The sequence below is a fragment of the Alosa alosa genome, chromosome 22 (assembly GCF_017589495.1).
Source record: "Alosa alosa isolate M-15738 ecotype Scorff River chromosome 22, AALO_Geno_1.1, whole genome shotgun sequence".
Classification (NCBI taxonomy): Eukaryota; Metazoa; Chordata; class Actinopteri; order Clupeiformes; family Clupeidae; genus Alosa; species Alosa alosa.
The window spans coordinates 7333823-7359511 of record NC_063210.1 but is presented as its reverse complement, the minus strand read 5'-3'; the positions used below and the strand labels follow the sequence as shown (position 1 = coordinate 7359511).

General features: G+C 43.9%; 2 protein-coding genes across 4 annotated transcripts in view; both read left to right on the top strand.

The window, feature by feature from the left end:
- grid2ipb (glutamate receptor, ionotropic, delta 2 (Grid2) interacting protein, b) overlaps positions 1-23670 on the top strand; it is a 29073-nt gene extending 5403 nt beyond the window's left edge. The window contains exons 5-23 of the mRNA XM_048234106.1: positions 5035-5280; positions 7734-7819; positions 9502-9571; positions 9996-10298; positions 10876-11027; positions 12139-12264; positions 12801-12895; positions 15054-15189; positions 15761-16089; positions 16478-17347; positions 17656-17743; positions 18385-18462; positions 19264-19463; positions 20155-20310; positions 20652-20738; positions 20836-20965; positions 21122-21240; positions 21904-22068; positions 22278-23670. Coding sequence (XP_048090063.1) covers positions 5035-5280; positions 7734-7819; positions 9502-9571; positions 9996-10298; positions 10876-11027; positions 12139-12264; positions 12801-12895; positions 15054-15189; positions 15761-16089; positions 16478-17347; positions 17656-17743; positions 18385-18462; positions 19264-19463; positions 20155-20310; positions 20652-20738; positions 20836-20965; positions 21122-21240; positions 21904-22068; positions 22278-22349 — 3508 coding nt within the window. The 3' untranslated portion in view covers positions 22350-23670. The remainder of the gene's footprint in view (positions 1-5034; positions 5281-7733; positions 7820-9501; positions 9572-9995; positions 10299-10875; positions 11028-12138; positions 12265-12800; positions 12896-15053; positions 15190-15760; positions 16090-16477; positions 17348-17655; positions 17744-18384; positions 18463-19263; positions 19464-20154; positions 20311-20651; positions 20739-20835; positions 20966-21121; positions 21241-21903; positions 22069-22277) is intronic.
- Positions 23671-23875: 205 nt separating this feature from the next.
- Positions 23876-25666, top strand: LOC125287112 (testis-expressed protein 47-like). 3 transcript variants are annotated; one of them, XM_048232628.1, is made up of 7 exons: positions 23876-23988; positions 24197-24260; positions 24351-24454; positions 24566-24627; positions 24774-24957; positions 25139-25283; positions 25543-25666. In XM_048232628.1, the coding sequence occupies exons 1-7, from the start codon at positions 23878-23880 to the stop codon at positions 25578-25580; spliced, it is 708 nt and encodes a 235-aa protein (XP_048088585.1). In that variant the 5' UTR covers positions 23876-23877; the 3' UTR covers positions 25581-25666. The 3 variants fall into 3 exon arrangements, with proteins under 3 accessions (XP_048088585.1, XP_048088584.1, XP_048088586.1); XM_048232627.1 differs by having other exon boundaries at positions 25139-25666; XM_048232629.1 differs by lacking the exons at positions 24197-24260; positions 24351-24454 and having other exon boundaries at positions 25139-25666.
- The last annotated feature ends 23 nt before the right edge of the window (positions 25667-25689 follow it).

Sequence of the window (25689 nt, the reverse complement as noted above, 5' to 3'; positions counted from 1 at the left end):
AAGGCTGATTTGCTGGTGACCCATTGTTGTACAGGATAATAGTCCATGTGCCTAAGTCTGTAATCTCCTTGAGAGGGAAATCTGTTTGTGTGTTGGGAACATGGACGCTGAGGGACACCATCCTGTAGATTATTTGGTTGTTACCTCAAGGACATAAGTCCCCATTTCTCATTCACAGTCTCACAGGGCCAGTCAAGACCCTAAATGTGAGTGGGAAGAATGAATTACATGATACTGTAGGAGGGAATTACATTTTTCTGTAGGTGAAAATTCCTGTTATTGTGAAAACTGAATTTTGTGAGATTTCAAAGAATGAAAGTACCAACGTTCTTGTCAAGCAAGGGGAAGGCTTTTGAAGGAAGGTCAAGGGCTAAGCTAACCGATTTCTTTGTTGGATTCCACTGGCATCCCAAAGACTGGATATATAAGTTAAAAAAGGTATAGAATATCACATCATGTGACATAAGAGATGATATCTGGAATGATTCCTCACTGTTACTCATGGTTAACGTAATATTCATCATTATTCAACTGTGATAATAGTGTGGAAAGCCACAATTAGGCTTAATTAAGGGTTCTTGTTCCTTTCTACAGTATTCATAAGATACATAAACACATAACATTCTGTTTAATCAATACACCTTGTTAAATTTTCAACATTCAGTAGTCATTTAGATTCCCATTGTTTACAGTTGTACATTTATGGTCATTCACTGATGGAGAGGCAGCTGAAATGAACACAATTAATACAGGCTTTTCACTATGAATTTACACAGCAATACTGCATCAGTGAAGATCTTCCACATATTTTTCACAGGCTTTGCATTTGAACACAAATGTGTAGCCTATGAATTGACAGGCTGATGCATAAGTGCAGCGTTTAGATTTTTTATTTTTGTAGTCGATGCTGTAAGCATCATTTAAGCTGTATGCCGCCTGGAAGAGAGGTAGTTCATGAAAGGCCATCATCTCCACAGTTTCACACCAGAGCAAAATCACATCAATGAATTATTCCTTTTATTACACTGCATATATACATCTATGTACACTGTACATCTCCACACTTATACATTAATATACATCTCTTCTACACCCACACTCATTGGCTTGCACACTCGAACACACACTGATTCGCACACTCCCTCTGCCCCCCATTCTCTCTCTTTATCTCACTCTCTCTCTCGCTCTCTCTCTCTTTCTCTCTGGTGTGGATTTGATGGCTTTTCTCCTCATTATTCCCTGTAAGCTCTCGTGGGTCACCATGTAGTGTAGTGGCTGGCTTCGCTTGACAGTATGCTGTTGACAGTTCTTGCTTACACAATGGCCCTCCTCTCCTGGCATTGAGCCGTGGTAGCCGTCAGCGTCCTCTGAAGTCTCACCACAGGTGTACCCATTTCTCTGCTGGACAGAATAATGGTGGACTCTAGGTTAGGATGAGTTGCCTAGGGTAAGTAGTTCACATTCCAAAATGTATCTGGATGCATGGAGTGTTTTGGTTGATAGAGGCAGACACAAGATTCTATAGGAATCAGTGAATTTGTAGATTTTGTGTGTTTTTGTCACTGTCATTGCCATTCCCTCTTGTGGGCATGATGCTGGTGTGTTGTTTTACTGGTTTATGACATTAGTGTTGTATGTCTATTAATCTGTCAGATGTTCTAGTTCCTTTCATTTGGGATGGTAGATATAACAAAGTCCTTTTTTCGTTATACTTGTTATGTATAATACAACAAGGCTTTTGGCAGTGTCAAAGAATATTCCGGTAATAAGGAATTTTTGAATGGCAGTCTCACTCATGGATTGGGTAAGCAGTTGAACTATTCTCTATCAACAGTTCTCTCCAGACTGCCCTAATATAACTCATATGGATTAACAAGGAATTAAAAGTCCATTAAATCAGAAATTGTATGGTGTTATGTAATAGTCTAGCCCCCACTGTAGTATCTGAGATCACATGGCCAGACACCTCTGGGCTACCTGTTACAAATAATCCTGGGATATGGAGTAAAATCAGAGTCACAGTCTCAGAATTTTGCTATGTGTCTGAAGTACTGTTGTCCACTAAGCAGAGATGCTTGGGTCTCAACTTCAGATTTCCTTCACTCAACTAATAGAGATGACAAACAGTTTGTTCGGATGCTAAATACAATGTGTATGTTGATTTAGCATAGAGTTAATACCCTGGGTAGATACCGGGGGTAAAAAGAGCATTGCAGAGGGTCTAATATATTGGCATGGCTTTTAGAAAGGCACCCTTTGTACTCTTTACTGGGGACTAAAACTACCAAATGAGACACAGCACAGTTCAGGTCACGGCTCAATGTGTGTACTTTTGGCAGGCATCATAGTTTGATGGAGAAATTAATTAAAGTGCATTTGTAGATGGTTTTTTTCTGAAGTGCTATTCAACCCATACTTTTTATTTCTGAGGTAGCCTATACTATTTGTATCACATGCCATTAAATGTCAGTTGCTCAATAATTTATTTGAACTATAAAAGAAAAGACTGTGTATAACGGAGTACAAACGTTTACTTGTTTAATTAACGTAATACCAAATGGCCATTTGATTTACTGGGTGATTATTTGTCCGGCCTCGTGCCTTTACCAACCCGACTCTCACTCATGTCATATGGCTTGATTACCCACAGATGGCTTGTCCTGTTTTGTGATGCATCCCTATTTTACTCTGGAATCCTTGGCCATGTAATTACATAGTCTGCACTGACCCACCAGAACCTTCCATTTGGCATACTGATTTTAAAAATTAGCCTGCTGGCTAACACTGGCATATTTACAGAAATGTTGATTAATGTGCACTGTCCTTTAAATATATAAATGAAATGAAATGAAATTAATCAATAAAAACAGACCAAATGCTTTTTGAATCAATAAAAACAGGCTTTGTATGAGCGGATCTAAAGGCGTAATAAATGCAGCGTTACCAGATAAATAATTGGCAATATGTGTGGATTTAGATGATCCCATTCTAATTAGTCCAGCCGTTAAACGACCATGTTCTTGCCTGGTGTTCCTTTCGAGCTGTTTGCCCTCTGGCCCCTGTGTAATTTTAGCACAACTCTGGTTTTCCTGCAACGAGGTCAGATCTGAAATGTAATGAGCTTGAAATGGATATTGAAGATTATGTGAGGTAAATTTTTTTTAAATCTTTTTTTGCGTAGTGCTGAATTGGTAGAGTTTGGCAGCAGAACTGGCTTTAAGATATAATCCATTTTTAGTCATCATAAGCACTAGTGGCTTCAGGGTAGTCTGTGTGTGTGTGTGTGTGTGTGTGTGTGTGTGTGTGTGTGTGTGTGTGTGTGTGTGTGTGTGTGTGCGCCAGCCTCAGTGTGGGCATCAGGAAAATAATACGTCCTCTTGAGAATAAATTTTCTCTGTCAAGGAGAGAGCCATTACCTGTCTAGTCTGTACAGTCATACCTCACTAGCGAACAAGCAGGACTTCTGCAATAGTTCTTTCCAAGTCATTTGTTAGACTTTTTTTTTTTTTTTTGAGTTTCAAAGAACACTTCGTTCTGTCATTGCGCTTTGTCATTCCCTGAGCCTCTGACTTGATGAAATGAATAATAACTTTCATCTCCCTCGGTCCTCTTGTGGTCATTTCAAATGCCTCGCCAATTAGACTCTAAAGGCCGCCGCCGCTGCCGAATTCACATTTGCATGTGAATGCGCTTTCAGGTGGACAGACAGGGACACAGGAAGCGCCCTTCAGAGACGTCAAGAGAGCGATTGAGGGCTATGCCAGGCCCATTCAAGAGGGAAGTGGCTCTGTGGCCACATTGGTTAATGAGCACTGTGTTGTTTAACGTTCAGGCATGAAGTGGTGCTGATGGGGGGATTCAGTGGTGGGTGAGCAGGCAGGCTCATACCCATCTGTTGATACTCATGATGACGGAGGATAACATTGTTTTAGTCATTATTGCTCCTCTAAATCGTTAATTTGTTTATTCTTTTACATCATCCTGTCTATGCAGGGGAAGGATGATGCCTATCTTTAGATCCGTTTTCATTACATTCAAATAGTTAAATAATAACTAATAAAAATCTACTTTTTCATTATGCTATTTAAATACTACTTTGTGGTTTCCTGATAACATCTATAATCTTCGATGACAAGCATAACTATGGTTGGTCAATAATAGTGTAGATGTTATAGGTTAATTAGAGAAAAGAAGAGAAGAAACATTGGAACAAGCACTAGATAGACAGAATGCAAGGGCATAGCCGTTTCTATTTTGATCAATTCTCATATCTTAATGCTGTGTCCATATGAAGATGTGTTTTTAAAGTCAGAGGGGTTTTCTGTAGCTGGGTTGTCGGCATGGTTTCCAGGAAGATATCAGTCCAGAAATATGAAAGAGAAAGAGCGAGAGAGCGAGTGGGGGGAGAGAGAGAGAGAAAGAGAGAGAGAGAGAGAGAGAGAGAGAGAGAGAGACATAGAGTGGCGGTAGAGTGAAGTACACCCACACCTTTTCTGTTGCTGTATTCTGGTATATACTGGGTGACTCTGCAGTGAGAGCCTCAGTGTAAGATAACAGGCGGACTAAGACTGGGGCTGCGTGTGGATATTCTCACGGCTTCCCCTGAAATCCCATCTCTCTCTTTGGGGATCCTTTTCTCTGCCTCTCCTCCTCTCCTCTCGTGTCCCAAGGACTACCCAGCTCATCATCAATAATCTACACCGTGTCTGGCATATTGGCTGCTAGAGGGAGTGTTGCTGTTTGAAAGTTCTTCTAGTGGATTTAAGGGCAGTTGTCGACAAGCACTTTTTCGGAAGCTAAGCTTGAAGTCATCTAGTTGACTTTGCTCTCACCGCTTGCTTTTTTGTCGTTGTGCGTGTCGTCGTGCATTGGACCTTGCCGCCGAGATTCGCTCTACCTGAGGCGCACCTGTAGTGACTTCACAAGCTCTTTCTGGTGGCTTCCCCACGAGCAAAGCGCACGCGATGAGATTGTCTTGATCGCCTGTCCTCTGTATCCTCCTGTGTGTCTCCTCTCCCTCGCCATGCTGGCCAGGATCTTCATTCCCAAGAAGCACCGGCAGCGCCGGCCAGGCCGTGTCGCCCTGAGCCCTGATCGGCGTGTGCGGCCGGGCCGCAGGGGAAGGTGGGAGGCGGGCGGCGGCTCCCGCCGCAGCCGCAGCCAGGAGCACCACGAGCGGCAGCACGGCTCCAAGCGCACCAGCTCCGTGCCCCGAGACCCCACCGAGAACGGCTTGCGCAAGAGTGCCACCGCCAACATCCCCACCCTGCCCAACCAGAGGTGAGCTGTACCGTGTGTGTGTCTATCAAGTGTCTCTGTGTGTGTGTGAGTGTGTGTGTGTGTGTGTGTGTGCGTGTGTGTGTGTGTGTGTGTGTGTGCGTGTGTGTGTGTGTGTGTGTGTGTGTGTGTGTGTGTGTGTGTGTGTGTGTGTGTTCATGGTGTGTGGGGTGAGGTGTGTGAGGGTGCTTATTTACAGTATATGTAATTCTGTGGCCAGGTCTTGACTCCGGTGTGTGGGAAGGGTGTGTGTGTGTGTGTGTGTGTGTGTGTGTGTGTGTGTGTGTGTGTGTGTTGATGTGTGTGTGTTGACGTGTGTGTGTTTATGTTGATGCCTGTGTCTAGTGTGTAGTAGGTGGTGATGTCTTACTTCTGTGTGTCAGAGTCATTTCTCATGTGTGTGTATTTATGTCTGTGCCAGACTCTGGACAGAAGGCACTGACGTGTCTTGGCACACAGGACGTGTGAATGTTACAGTGCAGTAATAACAAACAGGTGACATATACTTGGCTGCCTCTCTCTTTCCATCTATTAATTCTACCTCATCAACCGGTCACCGTCACCAAGGGATCAATACAGTGAACATCCTTGCCATTGTGTGAAGTGGTACAGGACAAGTGAAGTGTGCAAACAGCAGTGTTTTCCAGCCCATAATAGACCTCGCCAGCCCCCACATGTTTTGGAGCTGCGTAGACGCATCCTGTGAGTTGCGTAGCAATATTTCAGTCAGGGACTTTATTGATTGTCTTGCTCTGGTTATGTAAGCTCCAGTAACACTCACTGACAACACTGTGATTTTTATTCAGTCATGGTCGTTTCCGGTGATGTTTTTCTCTCACCTTGAAGAAGAAATAAAATGTCTTTAGTTTATTTTGCTATTAACATTGACTTTTGTGCCCCTATCTGAAAGAAGTGAGATGATTTAGTAAGATTGTTAAGTATTGTAAAACTGGATATTGCTCAGTAATAATGTTAACGGATCCCCTGGTGATGTGGATAAATGGACTAGACAGACATTCATCAGACACGGACACAGAGACACAATCCAGCAAGTGGCTCTGGTCAATAGGAGGTGAAATGCGACAGTCGCCTTAGAGTCCAGATCCAGTTCTGGACTGTGCCAGCTGTAATCACCTCAGCTGTTAATGAAATGGTAGATTAACCCTGTCCCTGTCTGTAAATCACATTGGATATCAGTTACAGCAATGCTTACCTGTTAGACAAACTAAGCAAACTGACAAAAATAACAGACAAACTGCCCATGAATCTATCCATTGATTGTCCATTGATTTTCATCACACATATTGAGTCCCAATATTCAGCATTTTTAAGACAGATGTTTCTGTGTCATCAGCAAATATATTAGTTGAAGAAGATCAGTTCTCTTTCAAGCTGTAGTCGAGTAGTTTGAACTCTTGCTTGGATTCTTACTTGTCTTAATGAGCTTTAAACCAGTGCTTATTTGTTGGCTACTATACAGCAATCTGTGCCTGTAAGTCAGTGACCGAGCGTGCAGGAGAGAACAACTGTTCAGTTCCAAGCTAAAGACTTTGCTGCATATTTTCTTACCACTGTTGAGTCCACATGCCTCTCTCTACAGATAACCTCCTCCTAAACAAGCCCACCTTATGTAAATAGTGCTAAAACAATTGACCAGATTTATTGCTTCTCCTCTACATTTTCCTCTTCCTCCTCGTTCCAATTTACTCAGCATCGAGTGGTGCCTGGAGGAGTTGCCACAGCAACCAAGCAGCCGCACTTTACTTTGATGTTGAAAATGTCACGGTGAAGCGACTGAATTGGAGCCGTGTGTTTTTTTTTTTCCCACGTTGCCCGCTGAGATACTTATGTTGTTTATTCGATTTCTTTTTCTCTGTCCCACTTCTTTTGGTGGTTTGTGTTGATGAAACGGCACAAAAATAGCCACAGCACAATGGAATCGTTCGCTGGCATAAACACACAGAGTAAGCAGAATATCCCCACACGCGTTTATGTGGACCACTTCATCCACAGGGAAAGTCCTTCTGTACAAATAAATGCCTTTGAATGGATGGAGCCTATTAATGAGACCAATGTTACCACATGAATGGTGGCTGCAGCTAAGGAGCATCAGGAAATACAGTGATGTTGGGTTCCCTTCTGTCCTTATGATTGTTAACAGATTTCCTTATCAAATATGCATGATGCACATATTTAATTTATTAAAACTGGTAGCAAGCTCCATAGCACAGTCAGAGGATAATTATCTCAATAATTAAGCAACTAAGCATGTGAAGTCATTTAATTAATTGTGTGCAAATATGTGGTGTGGTGGTAAACTGTACTTAAATGTGATTGCGTGCACACGTGATTGTAAATGGTATGCAGGTTTGATGTATGTAAATTGTATGTAAATGTGTTTTGTAAGTATGGTATAGTGACACTCGGACTGATATCATTGGTGTGCTGTATTTCAGGACGTTGAGGGTTAACAGGGGAAAGAAGAGCTTTGGCTTCACCCTCCGGGGTCATGCACCTGTGTGCATCGACTCTGTGATTCCAGGTAGGAATGCTGACTTCCCCTCTTGCCCTCGGACTTTACCCCTCCTCTCCTCTCATCATCTCCTCTGACCTTCTTGTCTCTCCTCCCCACCCCTCTCCTCTCCTCTCCTCCCCTCTCCTCTCCTCTCGTCTCCTCCTCCTCTCCTCTCGTCTCGTCTCCTCTCCTCTCCTCTCCTCTCGTCTCCTCCTCCTCTCCTCTCCTCCTCCTCTCCTCTCCTCTCCTCTCCTCTTCTCTCTCCTCCCATCTCCTCTCCTCACTTCTCTTATCTTTTATTTCTGATCCACTCTCTCTCTCTCTCTCTCTCTGCTCTCCAGTCATCACTGAGAAATTAATACCTAAATCATTAGTCTCTAGGGCTTTAAATGCATTTAAGTGTTATTAGATTATAGATGATTTTCTATGAATGAGTATCATCTGACTTTAAGATATGACTCAGACCTTTCACGCCCCTGTCTGTATTTTTTGTAAGTAAATATGATTAAAAGTAAACTTTAATCAATTTGATATAGATATTACCAGATATTATTGGACATACTATTGTGGACCCTGATTTAAATGGTGAAGGGGAAACTTAATCAACAAGCAAAGTTCTCGTGCATGAACTGTAGCTATCGCGTGGCATGTGGGAGTATTAAATTGACTCATCAGTGTTTGTTGTTAAGGCCTTATGGCCCGTTGTGTTAAATTAGCCGATTGATTTTGCCTAGTTGTTAAGCTTTAAGATTTTTATTCAATTTGTGGTGTGTTCCAGTGTGTTTGTTTAGATCAATCAAAATTAAGTTGAAAATAGCAGGTTAGGTTTTGGGGCGATTCCATGAATCCAGATAAATATTTGGGCTGGAGAATGTGTGGTGTGAGGTGTGATGGACGATGTTAACAGTAGGAGGGTTGTGTTGTGATGTTTGCCGGTGCGTTGTGTGCTTTTTGTGAGCGTGTGTGTGTGTGTGTGCTTTGTGTGTGTGCTTTGTGCGTGTGCGTGTGTGAACTGAGTACTGTTACTAGGTAATGGCTTGAATTGAAAGCTGAAGGGAACTGTATTCAGAAATGTGAAGATAAGGAGCTTGAAGTGCTGTATTAGAGGTGCTGCTGAAGTGGGGGATGTGAGAGAGTGTGTGTGTGTGTGTGTGTGTGTGTGTGTGTGTGTGTGTGTGTGTGTGTGTGTGTGTGTGTGTGTGTTTGACGTGGTTCGCCCACTCTTCAGGGCTGTGCACAGGCCAGTCAGTGCTGAGTCAGCAAGCTCCATATGGGAGTGGTGTGTGTTTGTGTCTACATATGTGTTGTTTGTGTGTGGGTAAGTGTGTGTGTGTGTGTGTGTGCATGTGTCTGTGTAGTGGGAGTATTTTGCTGAATGTGGGGAGGGCATGTGGGTGTCTAGCACCATTATGAGAGAAACCTCATGATGAGAAATCCCTCTGTGTGCTTCAGTGAGATGAGATGTTTTGTCTATTAAGACGTTGTGTCCTAGAAAGCTAGTCCCAAGAAATTTGTCTTAATACTCAACTTTGAACATCAACAGTACGAGTCCTGCCTGCTCCCATGTGTGTCTGTATATCCATGAATTCATCCATCCATGTATCCTATCTTTATCTATTTAGAGACACTTTTAACTCTGAAATCAATACAAATTCTCTCTCTTTTTCTCTCATTCCCCACACCACCCTCGTCCATCGCTCCTTCTACAGACAGTCCAGCGGAGGACTGTGGTCTCAAGCCAGGAGATCGAATTCTGTTTCTCAATGGCCTGGACATGAGGTCTGTGTTGAATATACTGTATTCAATGTTATACATTTGCAGTCAGCTCATTTATCAGCCTGAATGAAATCCAGGATAGATTTCTGTTTGTGACTTAAATGTAGATATTGTATCAATGTGCATAGATGTTACCATGTTCTTCAGTATCTGGTTAGCCGTAAAAAAAAAAACTTTATTTATATTCCATTATCTTTGTGAGTGTGTGTGGGAGTGTGCTAGGTCATAGTATAGGTGTTTCTATATGTGTGCCATGTTTGCTGTATAGTGTATGTGTGTGTGTGTGTGTGTGTGTGTGTGTGTGTGTGTGTGTGTGTGTGTGTGTGTGTGTGTGTGTGTGTGTGTGTGTGTGTGTGTGTGCTAGTGTGTGTGTCTGTGTGTGTGTGTGTTTCTATGTGTATTTTTATTTTCCGTTTGCCTCCCTCAGGAACTGCTCCCACGACAAGGTGGTGTCCATGCTCCAGGGCAGTGGCGCCAATCCCACACTGGTGGTGGAGGAGGGCCCGGCCTCATACTCGCCGTCCGACTCGGAGGAGGCTGACCAGTCGCCCCCGCCGCCGCTGCCCCAGTCACGCTCGTCCGCCCTCAGCTCGCTGCAGTGGGTGGCCGAGATCCTGCCACCCAGTATCCGCGTCCACGGCCGCACCTTCAGCCAGACCCTGGAGCACGTGCTGACCGGGCAGGAACGCTACAGCATCTGCAAGTCCCTGGAGACCTTCTTTCAGCACAGGTAGGGGTGAGAGTCGGAGGACAGGCGTTTGTCAGGGCTCTCTTTGGGGAATAGTTCTTCCAGCTGTTCAACAGGGCAACAGAAATCTCTGGTTTGGGGGTGTACAGCAAACCGGTCGATTTTCACTTTTATAGAGCTTCTTATTTAGGTTTAGTCTTTAGTGCGTATGACTCCTCATGAATGGCTCTTGTAATCCATAAGAGGAAGAAATAGATTCCACTGGCAAACAAATTTTGATTTGTTTACTACAAAAGCTCTGAGAATAAAACAAGTATTCCCTATAAGTAGGGAAATATTACTTTTTAAAAAATGACTTTTAGTCAGTTATTTCAATGACCTTTAGTTATATTTTCAGTGTTGTCATTTATATATCTAGCATGAATGTTTCTGAACGATGAAGGGAAGATGAAACCTAAATCATTTATCTCCCTCAGTGATAATTCAAGAAAATTAGCTTTATCAATCATGAAACCCATCACATGAATTTCCAGCATGATACTGAGATGTCTAGTGCAACAGGAAAAGCTCCTGTCAGAGTGACATGTGAAGACCGCCTGGCCTGTGCTCCCATGCTTAGGAATGTGGACACGCTGATCGTGGACATCTATCCTGTGCTGGACACGCCGGCCAAGCAGGTGATCTGGCAGTTCATCTACCAGCTGCTGACCTACGAGGAGCAGGAGCACTGCCAGAGCAAGATCTCCCGCTTCCTGGGCTTCAAGTCGGCAGGTGGGGAGTGAGCTCGTGCTCAGCGGAACAGATATGTGGGCCATTGGCCAAGTCGTTCCGCAAATGTGACACTGCTCATGGAATGCACGGGAGCAAAATGAGTTATGCAGAGATTGGAGAGATGGAGACTGGGCTGTTTTTTCAATTGGTTTTACATTGGTTACTTGATACCGAAGTGGCTTGTTGTGTTTAGGTGTATGTTTGTATGCTTGTGTGTGTGTGTGTGTGTGTGTGTGTGTGTGTGTGTGTGTGTGTGTGTGTGTGTGTGTGTGTGTGTGTGTGTGTGTGTGTGTGTGTGCGTGTGTTTCTTCCCTTGTTTATGCTCTTTTGCTTCTATTTCTGTAGTTGTGCTAATATTTATATGTGTATGTGTGTGTGTGTGTGTGTGTGTGTGTGTGTAAAAGCGTGTAATGTATTAAAATGTGCGTATATGTGTGTGTGTGTGTGTGTGTGTGTGTGTGTCTTGGCGTGTGCGTGTCGTGTGTGTGCATGTGTGTGTATGCTTAATAATGGCGTGTGTGTAATGCGTGTGTGTGTAATAAAATGTGTGTGTATGTATGTGTGCGTGTGTGTGTGTGTGTGTGTGTGTGTGTGTGTGTGTGTGTGTATGCGTGTGCGTGTGTCTATGCGTGTGTGCGTGTGTGTGTGCGTGTGTGTGTATATGGGTGTGTGCATGTGTGTGTGTGTACGTCGCGTCGGCGTCGCGTCGCGTGTGTGTCGCGTCGTAACGCTAACGTCACGTCGCGATGTGTGTGTCGCGTGTGTGTGTGTGCGTGTGTGTGTGTGTGTGGTGTGTGTGTGCGTGTGTGTAATGCGTGTGTGTGTGCGTGTAATGTGTGTGCGCGGTGTGTGTGTATGTGTGCGTGTGTGTGTGCACGCGTGTGTGATGCGTGTGTGTGTGTATGCGTGTGTATGCGTCGCGTAATATATCGCGTGCGTCGCGTCATGCGTCACGTCTTTGTCACGTCATTGTCTAATGATTTGTAAATGTGCGTGTGTATTAATGTCACCAATGCGTGTGTGTGTGGTGTGTGTGTGTGTGTGTGTGTGTGTGTGTGTGTGTGTGGTGTGTGTGTGTGTGTGTGTGTGTGTGTACCCGTTGGCGCCACAGAGCCAGAGCTGGGCTCCGAGAGCCACCGGCGGAGCAGCTCCATGCGGGTGACGGGGACGTCGCACCGGAACAGCGTGCGAGAGCGCAGCTCCGACGACTGCATCATCGGCACTCACCTGGGAATGGGTACGCAGCGTCACTGCGCCCCTGCCGGGGCCCTTCACCTGTTTACTGCTCCTCTATAAACACCATATTAAGGGCCCAGGGCCACGCCGGGTCATTACTGTGCTACATCCCATGCTCTCATACTGGTAGCGTCTTCTCCGCTGCTCTTCAGTGCGACAGACTATGTTCCCTGCTGGAGGTCCATGTGTTCTCGTGCCTGCGAGGCATCTAAACAGCTGGGATTTGTCTGATTATGTCTCCTTCATGTCAGGAAATAAAAGTGGAAAGGAATGTAAATATAAACACAGGCCTTCAGCACCGTCTGTCGTTCGTTTGCCAGCCTGCTCTGGGCTGGCTAACCTCTCGTTAGCCTCACATGCTTCAGATGCTGCCTTCTCCCACAGCCCAGCTTGCTTGCGAGTGGTTCAGGGCAGGCAGCAGGCTGCTTGTTTGTTTGTGTGTGTGTGTGTGTGTGTGTGTGTGTGTGTGTGTGTGTGTGTGTGTGGTGCCCCCTTTTGGCTTCCATGCTGGACGCTGGTGCTTTGTGTGTGCCTCAGGGATGTACACTGAGCCGGGGGCCAGGCCCACGCCGGAGGAGAGGCAGTGCGGAGACGGCACCTCCTTCCCCGAGTCGCCCAGCATGAACCATCATGTGGGTAACACTCCCCCTCCCCCCTCCCCTCACCCCAGCCTGCCTACAGAGCACACATACTCAATCTCTTTGTGTCACCTGCAGCTTCTAGGGTCACACATGGGCTGTGTGAAGGCATGGCACTGGGTCTTTATGCCTTAACTTAAAGCTTTCATAAATGTTATTGTAACACTGTGTGGCATGGTCCTTCACCAGACATGTTTGACCCTTGGCTATATGGCACTGGTCAAAACAAGCATTGGGACATAAGATTAAAGGTGAACTGGAAAGCCGCTGGCAAGTGTGTTCAATTTATGCTTGAATGAATACTTAGCAAAAATTATGGCTAACCTTCCTAGTCTTGTTCACGTACCTCTTATAGTTACTATTTCTGTCTTCACTTCTCAGAATTGCATGCATTTTTCTCAGAAAGAATCATGTACTGTATAGCAACTCCGACCTGGCAACAACGCTCAGGGCACCATGTTGTAGCCAATGGCAACAAGTTTAATATAGATTGAGTTTAAGACAGATCTTTGGATGTAATGTTGCTGTAACCTTTCAAGGCAGATCAAGACTCATTGATTTTGCTATGGGAGGAAAAGAGCACAAGTAACTCCTGGTCTTTGGAACCCAGCATGTCTCTGGGAGCATAACAGCACAACCACAACAGACAAGCTTGAGGCGTTTAGCAAAGCTCAGCACATTCCAACTCCCAAAGGAATCAACTTGTAGCGAGGCAGGCGCAGACATACATGTGACTACTACCCAGATAGCAAAATTAGATTGGCAGATATCGCCTCAGCAGTGGCTTGCCATCACCTTTAATATAACATAAAAATATGGTTTTAAAAATTGACTATTGAAATGAAGAAGTATAACTGAAATAGGGGGATTCCACCAGTGGACCACCGGTTAATTGATAAGCAAAACACCAGCAGACTGCCAGATATGACAACAGGTCCACCAACCTCATGCTATCTGGGTAACTGACTACATCTGCAGCTTAATTAAAAACAGCTATTTATTTTTGCCTTAAATATCATTGCCTCCTCTACTTCAAATGTGCTAGGTGTTTTTACATCTTATTAAGCACCTTATGATCTTACTGAAGCAGCAAGACTTGCTGTCATTTTAGCATCCCTCTGACTAGTCTGAAATGTCATAATTTTAATGAGCAAATTCTTTTTGTTGTTATAGACCAGCCTATCATCGCTGGCCTAACTTGTTGAAGCTCTGAATGCTAACAAAGGCCTTACATGAATCATTCACCATTGAAATGTCAAAGCTGACAATGACTAGCTGCCTTCTCTGAACAGAATGTGAACATACAGGGAAAGAGAAACATTTAGAAAAGCTTTGGCTCCACACTGCTGCCTTCATAGTGAAATTATAACACAATGCTTGCTATTTAAAATACCCATTAGCTATACAAGTACTTGTTGCTCTTGGGTGCTCCTTGTTGGCCCCAAATTCCAATCCTCCCCCACCTTTCTTATGCAGCCCTTGCCACTTAACCTACTAAACCCCTCTTCTACTGCACTTTTTACCCCCCCCACTTGCACAAATAGGCTGACACCAGACATAATTTCACTGCATTTCTTACTTCCAGTAACTATATGCATGTGACAATAAACTTCCTTGTATAAACTTCCTTGTAAACCCATTCTGTTGTTGTTACAAGTATACATAAAATGAAGCTATAGTATTACTCTTCAACCTACATCATTATTTTTATTCACAGTTAAACAGACATTGTATAGCAAACAGATATGTTACTGTAATGCCAGGTTCTCTAAAGCTTGTGCAGTTTATTTCAGAACCACAGCTTTCTATTAACTTTGATTGTTTATAGAAAATACATTTGTCTTCATTATTTATAGTTGTTCTCAGTCACAGATTATCACAGTAGTTGTTAGCGTGGACTCAGTTTTGCTGTTTATTGCGGTCGCGTAAAGTAAACAAAACTGTGTAGCATCCCTTCAGGCGCTAGCACATGAACAGTAGGAAGTTAGTCACTTGAGGCGGACACTATTCCCGAACACTAGACAGGATGAACCTGTCAAAATAGTCCCCTATAATTATATGTCCCAATGCTGTTTGACTGGGCCACCTTTTCCACCAGTTGCTTCCTCCCTCCGTCTCAACTGCCCCATCTAATCATGCCCATATACCATAGATGTCAGGAGTGTACACCGAGCTGGAGGGTGTGTACACAGGAAAGAGTGCAACATCCTTCCAGGGTCACTCATCCCCAGCCAACAACGGCGGGCAACCAGAGGGCCAAACACACCCCCGCTCGTCCTTCTCCTCAGGTACTCTGGACACGCTTCCTGTTTGTCATCAACTTGTTTCCTGTTTAGGCGAAGGTTGGGTCTTAGTTAAGTTCAAAGTTAAGCGCCTCATCAGCAATGCTTGTCATGTCACTACCAGAGCAGACACACTTCATGGTTAAGACTCGCATACCTGCATACTATTGTGTATTATAAGTAAGATGACGATAAGACTGGCATACTATTGTGAAATGATAAAAAGTGTGTGCTATTATTAAGATCATAAGAATTACATACTATTGTGAGATGATAAGACTTGCGTACTATTGTAAGATGATAAGAATTGTGTACTATTGTGAGCTGATAAGAATTGCGGACTGTTGTGAGCTGATAAGAATTGCGGACTATTGTGAAATGATAAGAATTGTGGACTATTGTGAGATGACAAAAACTGTGTGCTATTATAAGATCATAAGAATGATATACTATTGTGAGATGATGATAGAAGACTATAATTCTGTAAGTTGTTGTTTTGAATGATGGAGTGTGTAGTTACTTTCTTGAAGTCATCGCAGTGACGATGCCTTTTCATTCATTCCTTCTCTTTCCAAAGGGACCCGAAAGTCTGGCCTGTCTCTGTCATGGAAGGAACCCAACTCCCATTTCGAGTTCTACCCCACTTCGGCCGAACCTTCGCCGGGCAGCGTGGAGTCCAACCCTTACGTGACCCTGGACAGCCCGCTGCCCTCGCCCAACTTCCCTTCGCTGGCTGCCGACGACGGGCTGCCCAGTCCGCTGTCACGGCGCCGCAAGCTCTTCACCTTCTCCCGGCCGCCCCGCAGTCGCGACACCGACAAGTTCCTGGACGCCCTCAGCGAGCAGCTCGGCCACCGCGTCACCATCATCGACGACTTTGTGGGCGGAGAGAACGACTATGAGGAGGCATGTGTCTCACGTGTACACACTCACACATACAAACACAAACAGGTAAACAACATCGTCACTTCTTCCAAACTTCTTAGAGACTTAAGAGTTCTTAGCCACTATCTTAGCCACTATCCCACAATGCTCTCTGTACACTGAAATGAATAAGCTGGCAAGGATGCCATGATGCCATGGACATCCAGACCAGAATTCAATCACACTGTGCTGAAGTGTCTTGATGTGTCTTGAACTGTACATTCTTTTGAGTAAGCATTTCTTTTCCTGACAATGTATTTTACTAACAGAAAAAGCCATCATAAATGTAGAATAGATGCCTAAGTCTTGCTTAGATAGTATTTTTAAACCTAATCTCTCCTGAGTGGTGACTTTTGATGTGTTTGTGCAGATGAGTTTCCAGGACGAGCAGGAGGCGAACGCGTTGCGCCGGCAACTGAGCAGTGCCAGCAGCGACATGCACAGCAGCAGTGACGACACCAACTCCCTCACCTACTCGTCCGGCTCTGACCACATCCCGCCGCCGCCCCAAAGCCCCCCGCCCCCGCCTCCCCCCATCCAGTTCACTGACCCCCCGCTGCCCATCGCGTTGCCCCCCGAGCCGCTGCCCCAGCCGCCGCTGGCCTTCCAGCACCACCCCATCATCCCGGTTCCGCCCCCGCCTCCCCCGTGTCCGTTCCTGGCCGGCCGGCCGCCGCTCAACAAGGTGCTGCCCACCAGGGAGGACCTGCAGGATCGCCGCCGTCACCACCACCACCACCAAAACCAGCTACGCCACCAGCACTCCCAGCAGCAGCAGCAGCAGCAGCAGTCCCAGTCTAACCCAGGGGCGCACACCTCCCCCCAGCCCCGATCCCACGCCTCCAGCCACCAGCTCCATCACCCGCACCACCGGAGCCAGACGGCCATGTTCCCTTCGCCCCAGTGCTCCCCCCAGCCGCTGCGCGCCGCGCAGCCTGCGCAGCCCCACGCGCCGCACCCCATCCTCCCCAACCAGCCCCAGCTCTCGTCCTTCCTCGCCCGGCAGAGCAGCAGCCCCTCGGCCAGGCCCCAGCAGCCGCACGCCGCCCTGCCCACCAGCCAGACCTACGAGAGCGCCCTCAACCAGAAGGTGCCCCCGCCACCCCCACCGCCGCTGCCCCCCTGCGAGCCCCCGCCCCTGCCCAAGCCCTCCCCGAGCGCCAGCGACTCCAATCATATGAGCGTGAAGAGGCTGCGCTGGGAGCAGGTGGAGAACTCCGAGGGCACGATCTGGGGACAGGTGAGCAGAGGCTAATGCTGTTGCATGGCTTATTTAAGGATATGAGTCTTTGACCAAGAATTTGAACCCCAGATATTTATATGTTTGTATGGGATCACCTATTAATGGGGTCAACTTAGCTGTAATTATTGATTTTCCCTTGGCTTGAATGCGTGGATGGTGTAATGAGTTGACCTTTTGTGACTCTTGTTTTTATTATGCAGTGTCAGACTGCTAGGCTGCTAAAATATGCTGCATTGTTGTATAATGAGAGGCTTGTGCGAATGTACTGACTTTGCAGTAGAATAACTTATGTTCTTTCTCATTAGCTTGGGGAAGACCCAGATTATGATAAACTCAGTGACATGGTGAAGTACCTCGATTTGGAGTTGCACTTTGGTACACAGAGGAGTTCCAGTAAGTTTTGCTGGTGTTCATCTTCATTTTCATATCATATGTGGTCATCATGCTTACATAATCCATGCTTACAAAAAGCATTCAGCAACATCATCTACCTCCTCATTTTACTACACAATAGAAACACAACTTCCCCCTCGGGTAAGACTGAAAAAATATTAAAACTTAAATGTAGTGTGTGCTGATGTGATATTATTTATGATAAATCAGTTGTTACATGGACATTGATTTCATGCTGTACATAGTTGACCCTAAGTATACTTTAAGTGTATTATTACAGCATTATTTTTCCACTGTTATGTTCAGTAATAAATCAATACGTTTTGTATTGCTTTTCACTCATTAATGCCCAGCATTCATCAATTTACAGTGTCTAGTCACATCACAGTAGCACCTGCACTGCTTTGCTCATGTCCCTCATATGTGTGTTTCTGGACTCTGTTTCAGTGTCCCCATGCCTTCTATATCCAATGGACATGTGTGAATCAGTCCCCCCCAAGTCATCCGTTCTCCATTCACTGGCATCTCGGCACCTCCATCCGCCTCCATCTTAAGCATCCTCCTCTTCTAAATGTGCCCGCAGCCAGTGCCTGGAGAACGCATGCTCACACCATGATTAAATGTGTCAGTCTCTCTTCCAGAACCCACCTTCCTCCCCGAGAGCTTTAAAAAGAAAGACGTGATCGAGATCCTCTCCCACAAGAAGGCCTACAACGCTTGTGAGTATGACTGGGTGCGCGTGGGCGGCAGGCGGCGGGTGGAGAGGCGCGCGGGTGCTTTCGCTCCGCCACCAGCTTACGCAGACAGCTCGGGCAGGCCCACAGGAAGCGGAGGCGTAGTGGGAGGGTGGTTGTGTGTCTGCGTGCACCAGTGGGATTAGACGGGGTCTTTTCGTGCTCCTCGCTCAAGCACTGCAGTGGTTCTGAAGATAAGAAACAGCAATCTCAAGGGTTACAGGTCAATACATCAGTGTGTTTCATATATCTAGATATAGAGTTAGAGTGTGCTATTGTAATGTATTCCACTCTTAAGAGTGAGAGCTGCATTGTGAACCAGGTGTAATAAAAGAGTTATTAGAGGGGCAGGCTGCGTGGGAATCTGGATGGGCATGAGTCAGTCAGGAATACAGACATGACGTATTGTGGTGGTGTCCAAATAGAGACTTTCCTAGCTAACCCTTTCATGTTTTGTTTTTTTTACCCGGATAGTCTTTTGTACTTGTTTTTCTTTAGACTCTCCGTCTTACTGCCTTCATAATTTAGCCCTTTGTAGGAGTTTCTTTCAATTACTGAGAAGCCACAAGGAAACTTTAACACTCGTGTTTTCCTCTCAGATGAACGTGCTATTGAGGACATTGTGGTTCAAACAAACATTTACATTTACATCACAAGTACTTATTTAACCAAACCATTCTATCACTATGTCTAATTAGTACCATGTTAAGTGATGGACATTGGGCTGACTATGCTGGCCTTATATGAGTTTGTGCCTGTGTTTACCTGCCTGGTTCTTGTGCGCAGCCATCCTGATAGCGCATTTGAAGCTGTCCCCTGCTGAGCTGCGACAGGTCCTCATGACCATGAGCACCGAGCACCGCCTGGAGCCGGCTCACATCAGACAGCTGCTGCTCTACGCCCCCGACGACGAGGAGGTCAAGCAGTATGAACGGTTTGACCAGGACCTCACCAAACTCAGCGAGCCAGACCAATTTGTCCTCCAGGTACCAGTGTACTTCACATTTTGTATATGTGTGTGTATATGTAAGGGATAATGCCCGACGAGGTGTCCATTCAGAAATGGACTTTGTGGAAGCAACCATCCTCCGCTTTGCGTCGGACGGTTCACGCCTCCGCGTCGTCCATTTATTTCTGATAATGAACGCATTGAAGGGCATTATCCCGTTTATACCATGGTCACTTACGAAATAAATAAATATGAAATCAATTATTAATACTAAATGAGTTTTAGAGCTAAAATCGTTAGTTTTTTCAGCTGTTTACAGTTGATTCCATTGTTGCGAAGCCTCCAGGCTCAACCGTCGTCCTAATATCGTTGTTATAGTTACCAACGACGATTAAACTTTTTTTTTTACCAGATCTACTTCATAGGTGTAGAATATCAGACACCCTTTTCAACCTAAACCATGGTATAAATATATATATATATATATGTGTGTGTGTGTGTGTGTGTATATACTGTATGTATTGGGATAAAGATAAAAAAGTAAGAGGATAACTCAGAGGGCCCTAATTTAAATGGTGGGCAAAGTGCAAAGTCCATCAACTAGCAAAGTTTCCGTGCATGAGCTACAGGTATCATGTGGCATGTGGGAGCATTGAGCTGACTCATCATGTGTGCAAATATGTGTGGAAAATCATATGCTATGTGTTTGTGTGTGTGTGTTACTGCAGATGTTATTGGTGCCTGAGTATAAGACCAGGCTGCGTAGTCTCCATTTTAAGACCACTCTCCAGGAGAAGGTGGAGGAAATGAGAGCTGGCTACGAGTGCATCTACAAAGCCTCCCTGGAGCTTAAGAGTAGCAAGAAGCTGGCAAAGATCCTGGAGGTAAAATCATTTGCACTGCCAGGAATCCAAGCAATGTGTATACCAACTAACCTCACAGTTACACTGACTTAAAAAAAGAAAACTGATGTGAAATTCACAGCCTGGAAAATGTTGTTATTTACTATTCATAGAAGCTTAGGGGCTAGAGGGCCTCTAGCTTCCCAAGGATTTGTCATCTAACTATATATAACACACCTGTTATGGCAGTTACCTTATGCATCAGTGCTATTCTTAAGCTATATGATTAATGTGTTATTTCCAGACATGACACTTCATAATTTTTGTGCAATTGTTTCAAATGTTTATTTATATAGAGTTCTGAGAATTGTTTCTGTTGACAGTTTGTGTTGGCAATGGGGAATTACCTGAACAATGGTCAACCTAAAACAAATAGAACAACTGGATTTAAAATTAACTTCCTCACTGAGGTATGGACATTATTCTATTTTATTTTGTTGTATGTACATGTTTTGCTCCTATGTCAGACAATTTTTTATACTGAAATGTTAATTTTGTCTTCCAAAGCTCAGCACAACAAAGACTGTTGATGGAAAGTCAACGTTTCTCCACATTCTTGCCAAATCACTATGCCAACATTTCCCAGAGCTTCTCAACTTTGCCAGGGACCTTACAACCGTGCCACTTGCTGCTAAAGGTACATTAAACTTTTATGGTGCATTCAGAGTATTTCTATTTTCAGAACATAATTACAAATCAGCCTGGTATGAATGGGAATATCAATGACATTTAAAACAGTTGAATGTCAAACTATATAATGAAAAACATAAAACTATTCTCCCCATCCTAACAGTCAACCAGAGAACCATCACTACAGACCTCACAGACCTCCACTCAACCATTGAAGACATCCGGACTGCCTGTCTAAAGATCCCACCCACAGCCGAGGATCGCTTTGCAGTCGTCATGAGTGTATCCTTTTCCTCTCAAACTCTGGAGCGCTTTCATCCACACTCTCTCAACAATATCTTATGACATTTTTTTGTAAGTATATATTCACAAAGTTACAGATACACTCTGCGTCCTCGAGCCAGGCATCGAGGGTCTGCCTTTCCCCTCGGCAGGCAGCAGCTAGACTATGGTCGTTAATATTTTAAGGATTTTGCCATCTTAAAAGTACAACCAAGGGAGGATACTGAGACTGAGTGTTCCTGTGGCAGTCTTTTCTCAGCTTCTCTGCCTTGCTTGTGTGTTCAAACCACATCCTTATTGAACACTCTCGGGTGCGTTTCCCAAAACCATAGTAGCTAACCTGTTAGCAACTTAGTTTGTTGGTAATGGGAAATTGCATTGCAACCAACAAAGTTTCTAACTTAGTTAGCAACTATGGTTTTGGGAAACGCATCCATGGGTGAGAAAGAAGACAGAGTTTACTGTCCTCATTAACTTATTTAAGTGCCCTGAACAGAATACCATTGAAGCATACTCCACAACACATTCCCATTACAAATTCACAAGTCTCAACAAGTTAATATGGTAAAGCAGAGCGTTTTTAGGACTCTCTACACTCATCTACTGTGGAGTGGTTGAGGCGCTGTGATTGCTGTGGTTTAAACCCCTTGATGGTTGGGACAGAGCTTCTTGGAGAACAGCCACCCGGCAGTGCAGTCCTTAGATTCACTCCAGCAGAGGGCCATCGAGGAGTTCAGCAAGGTGGCGTCCTTCTTCGGTGAGGATGGCAAGGCCACCACCACTGAGGCCTTCTTCGGCATCTTTGCAGAGTTCACCTCCAAGTTTGAGGTGAGGTGGAATACGTGCAGCTATTTCTAAATTCATGCTAAAAGACTGAATGCTGCTTAATGCAGGCATGGAAATTTTGTGATTACATAAAGAGGCGCAGAAAGAAATGTACATCTGCACGTTATTGTAGGTCACATGGTGTTTTGCCTGCGGCAGTAGTAGGAAAAACACTCTTTGGGTCTCTGAAGTAATGTGTTGGTGTTTTGCAGCGTGCGTTACATGAAACCCAGGCCACTGAAAACCCACGAAGCCCACGCATGACCTCTCCTCTTGCTTGGTGAGAAGCAGACATATCAACGATTCTTGACCAATGTGCCAACAGCTCGAATAGCGAAGACCGTGGAGAGGGAACACATTCCAAACATTGTATGGAATTTGTTCAGGCAGTATGGCCAAACTTAATCAAGGGTAAAGTTTTATGTGAGCTCTATTGCCTGATTCAGACTGATTCAGACTTTTACTTAAAATGTCATAGTTAATACCAGATGTTCAGGAGATATAAATATATATATATATTTATTTATATAGTGTTTGATCATATTTGACAGTGGAATTGTGCAGCATGTGTATGGACCTAACAAAGATTTCTGAATGCCAGTGGCAAAGAATGTACCCAGAGTATATATTGTGTTTAGTTTGGTAAGAATGATGTTCTGATATATGTGGCCAGGATCTGTTTTGTTTACTGCCCCCCTTGCATCCATGGTTTCAGTAGTGAAATAGACATTACAGTCATGCAGCAAAAGAACTTGTACATGGTAAAGAAGATAAATACATGCTATGTTAATGGATCACATGCAAATTCCAAAATGATCATGATTTTACAAAAGATTCAGTATTGAAATGCTACATGTCCTGACGTTATAGTAATACAGTGTAGTTTAATTTATGTGGCATTTGGCAATTTCAAAATATGTTCTAATCTGGATTTTTGCTAGTTCATTTATTATTACATACCCACCATATTTAAGACCAGTGAGTAGCCTAGCATGTGGCATAGGGAACAGTTTGTGTGTTTCAGTCCTCTCAAAGCTGAGTATTGACTAAAAGAACAAGATATTCTGGCACTGTTGGTATAATTATTTGTAAAGCAGTCACTGTCGTGGTTTTTTTCTCAGTCTTATTATTTATTTTTGTACAGTCATTACTTTAATTTGATTAATGGTGGAGTCAATATGTTATTGTCTCCTTGATAAGAGCAGAATCAGAACATATTTATGTTTATTGTTTTGAATACATATGAAGTGTTTTTTGTTCTGTCTTTCTTTTGTCTTCCCCCCTTCAGCTGTGTAGCTTGGTTCATTTTAGGCCTTATAGCTGAATGTAAACCAAAAATCTCAAAACAGCCCCACATATTCTGTCACAGATTCATTATAACTTTTGCTTGTGACAAAATAGCCTAATTGGCTGCTGTGATGTCAATACCCTTTATTTATTTGTGTCTAATTATGTAATTTATATGTTTTTATGTTATAATGTATCTCAGTATCACTGTTCTGTAGTACAGCTACTGGCTTCAGTATGTGGGCCATAGACTTATAAATGCCGCTTGATGTATGTGTTTTATAATATTGTGAGAATAAATTTGCTTTTGCTGACCAATAGCTTAAATAATTTGTATCCATAATTTGCGTGTGACATCCTCACAGTAATGTTTAAGGCTTTTCATTTTTTGCCAAATACACTACTTGTCAGTTTACTTTTACTTTGCTTTTGAACCATAAACTATTTTGAACTTGCGCTGGAGCAGACGAGTTAACCCAGACATGACCTCGCGCGCGTCACAATGTTCCTATGCAACATTTCTTCATGGCTGGAAATCGGCTTGCAAACGGTTTGCCATCAGGCGTCAACCAGTATTTTAATACATATAAAAACTCACTTTTTGCTGAAGTAGAAAAACAAAAATTTCCATACAAGGTAAATATTTAACGGTAAATACTGAATATTGAGGAAAGGATTTCTTGTCATGAAGCATATTTATTCAGCTTCTCAAAAGAGTTAGCAAAAATATATCTAGCTAGCTAATTTCGCTTAGCTGCTAGCAGGCTACATTGGAAAAGATAAAAATCAGTGGCATGCTTTGCGAGGAGTTAACTTTGCCTCATGTTTTCTTTTTGTTTCGTAGAAATTTTTTATTCATAGGTTGGTCTATATCGCAAAATTAAACAGTGATGAGCATACAATTGCAGGTAGGCTAAGGGAAAAGCAAAATATGGCATTCTCATAATTTCAGTTTAAAAACCATGGCCATGAATCATGTTTTTATTTTTTTTTTTCAGGCCATTATGAGCAATTTGTAGCTAAGATACAGAAAAATAACCAACCTGAAGGGATCACTGGCCTTCTGCTTATATACCCTGAATACATAGTCCATTTGATAGAGGTATTTTATGTTTTCCAAAATAATTGTTAGTGTTACGTGTTACATAGACTTGCATATATTTTTTCATTGTCTTTGTTTAAAAAAAAAAATCTAATCACTTTAACACAACAGACATCATCAGAGATCCTGGCACTACTTTTGAAAGACCTGTGTGATGTGGAGCAACGTGGAAAGTAAGGAATGTTTTCACCCATGCCTGCTTGTGGTGTTAGTTGGGCCTATAAGAAACAAGTTTCAAATACAAACCCTACTACTAGGAGGTTTTTTTCCTGAATTAAAAGACTTCCATGTTTATTGATGGATTTTCCTACATCTCCAGCCCTCTGTTGAAGGACACAAGGGTACTGGTGGTCTCACACTGTTTGTTCAGCCGTATGTTCACCTCCTGGGCTCCACAAATCCTCACCATGACCCTTAGTCTGCAAGATAGCGAAACACAGATTGAGCCTGAAGAACTGCTTGCCCAGATTTATAAACTGTGCATCTCCATCCAGAAAACCAAGGTAAATGTCAGCCACATCGCAACAGCAGAATTAATTTAAGTTCCTTATGAAGGCTTAAATTCTGGAGGCTGGCTATCATCAGTAAACTGGTACAACCTGTTTCCACCTGTATTTGAGGAAAAATACCTGATGTTACCAAATGCAACACATTGTTTCTGTTGGTCAACCACTTTACATATAGGATTGTAAGTCAGAGATGCTGGAAGAACGGGCTGTCTTAATGGTGGAGGAGGCAGTGCGCCACATGTGTCAGAGTGCTGTCTTGCGTTCGCCCTCCGAGTTCCTGCAAGTTTACGGCAAGCCCATCAACATCCTCATGGACTCAGGTTGGAGCACAATGATGGGCACTAGCCCAGGTCTTGGAGATATTTCCTCCAAGACAGTTGACATATCTTCATGGAATTTTAAGAACTTGACTTAAAAGGCACTTCTTTAGCCAATTTCATCTCCATGCAATTTTATTTCGGTCAAGACCAGTAACAGTCCATTATAACATTTAAGGATTAGGGCTTGTTTACTGCAGTCTCTCAAAGAAGTTTTGTAGTGGAGTAGTGAAACACTGATCGTCTATCTGATCTTCACCAGAAATTGTGTGGCCAACCCATAGTCGACTCTACTGGTAGACGGCAATCTCAGAAGAAAGAGTCAAGAGACAGAATTGTATTGCTTGTAAGTTTACACTACCGATTAAATAAAGGCAACAAACACACCTTATGACCAAAACTGTTAATG

What these genes read in the sequence shown, in the direction of transcription:
- LOC125287112 (XM_048232627.1), top strand. Translation starts at nt 23,878, where the DNA reads ATGGCTGGAAATCGGCTTGCAAACGGTTTGCCATCAGGCGTCAACCAG. An exon ending in GATGTGGAGCAACGTGGAAA is followed by an intron (nt 24,628 to 24,773) that starts GTAAGGAATGTT and finishes CTACATCTCCAG; the next exon opens with CCCTCTGTTGAAGGACACAA. An exon ending in TCTCCATCCAGAAAACCAAG is followed by an intron (nt 24,958 to 25,138) that starts GTAAATGTCAGC and finishes CTTTACATATAG; the next exon opens with GATTGTAAGTCAGAGATGCT.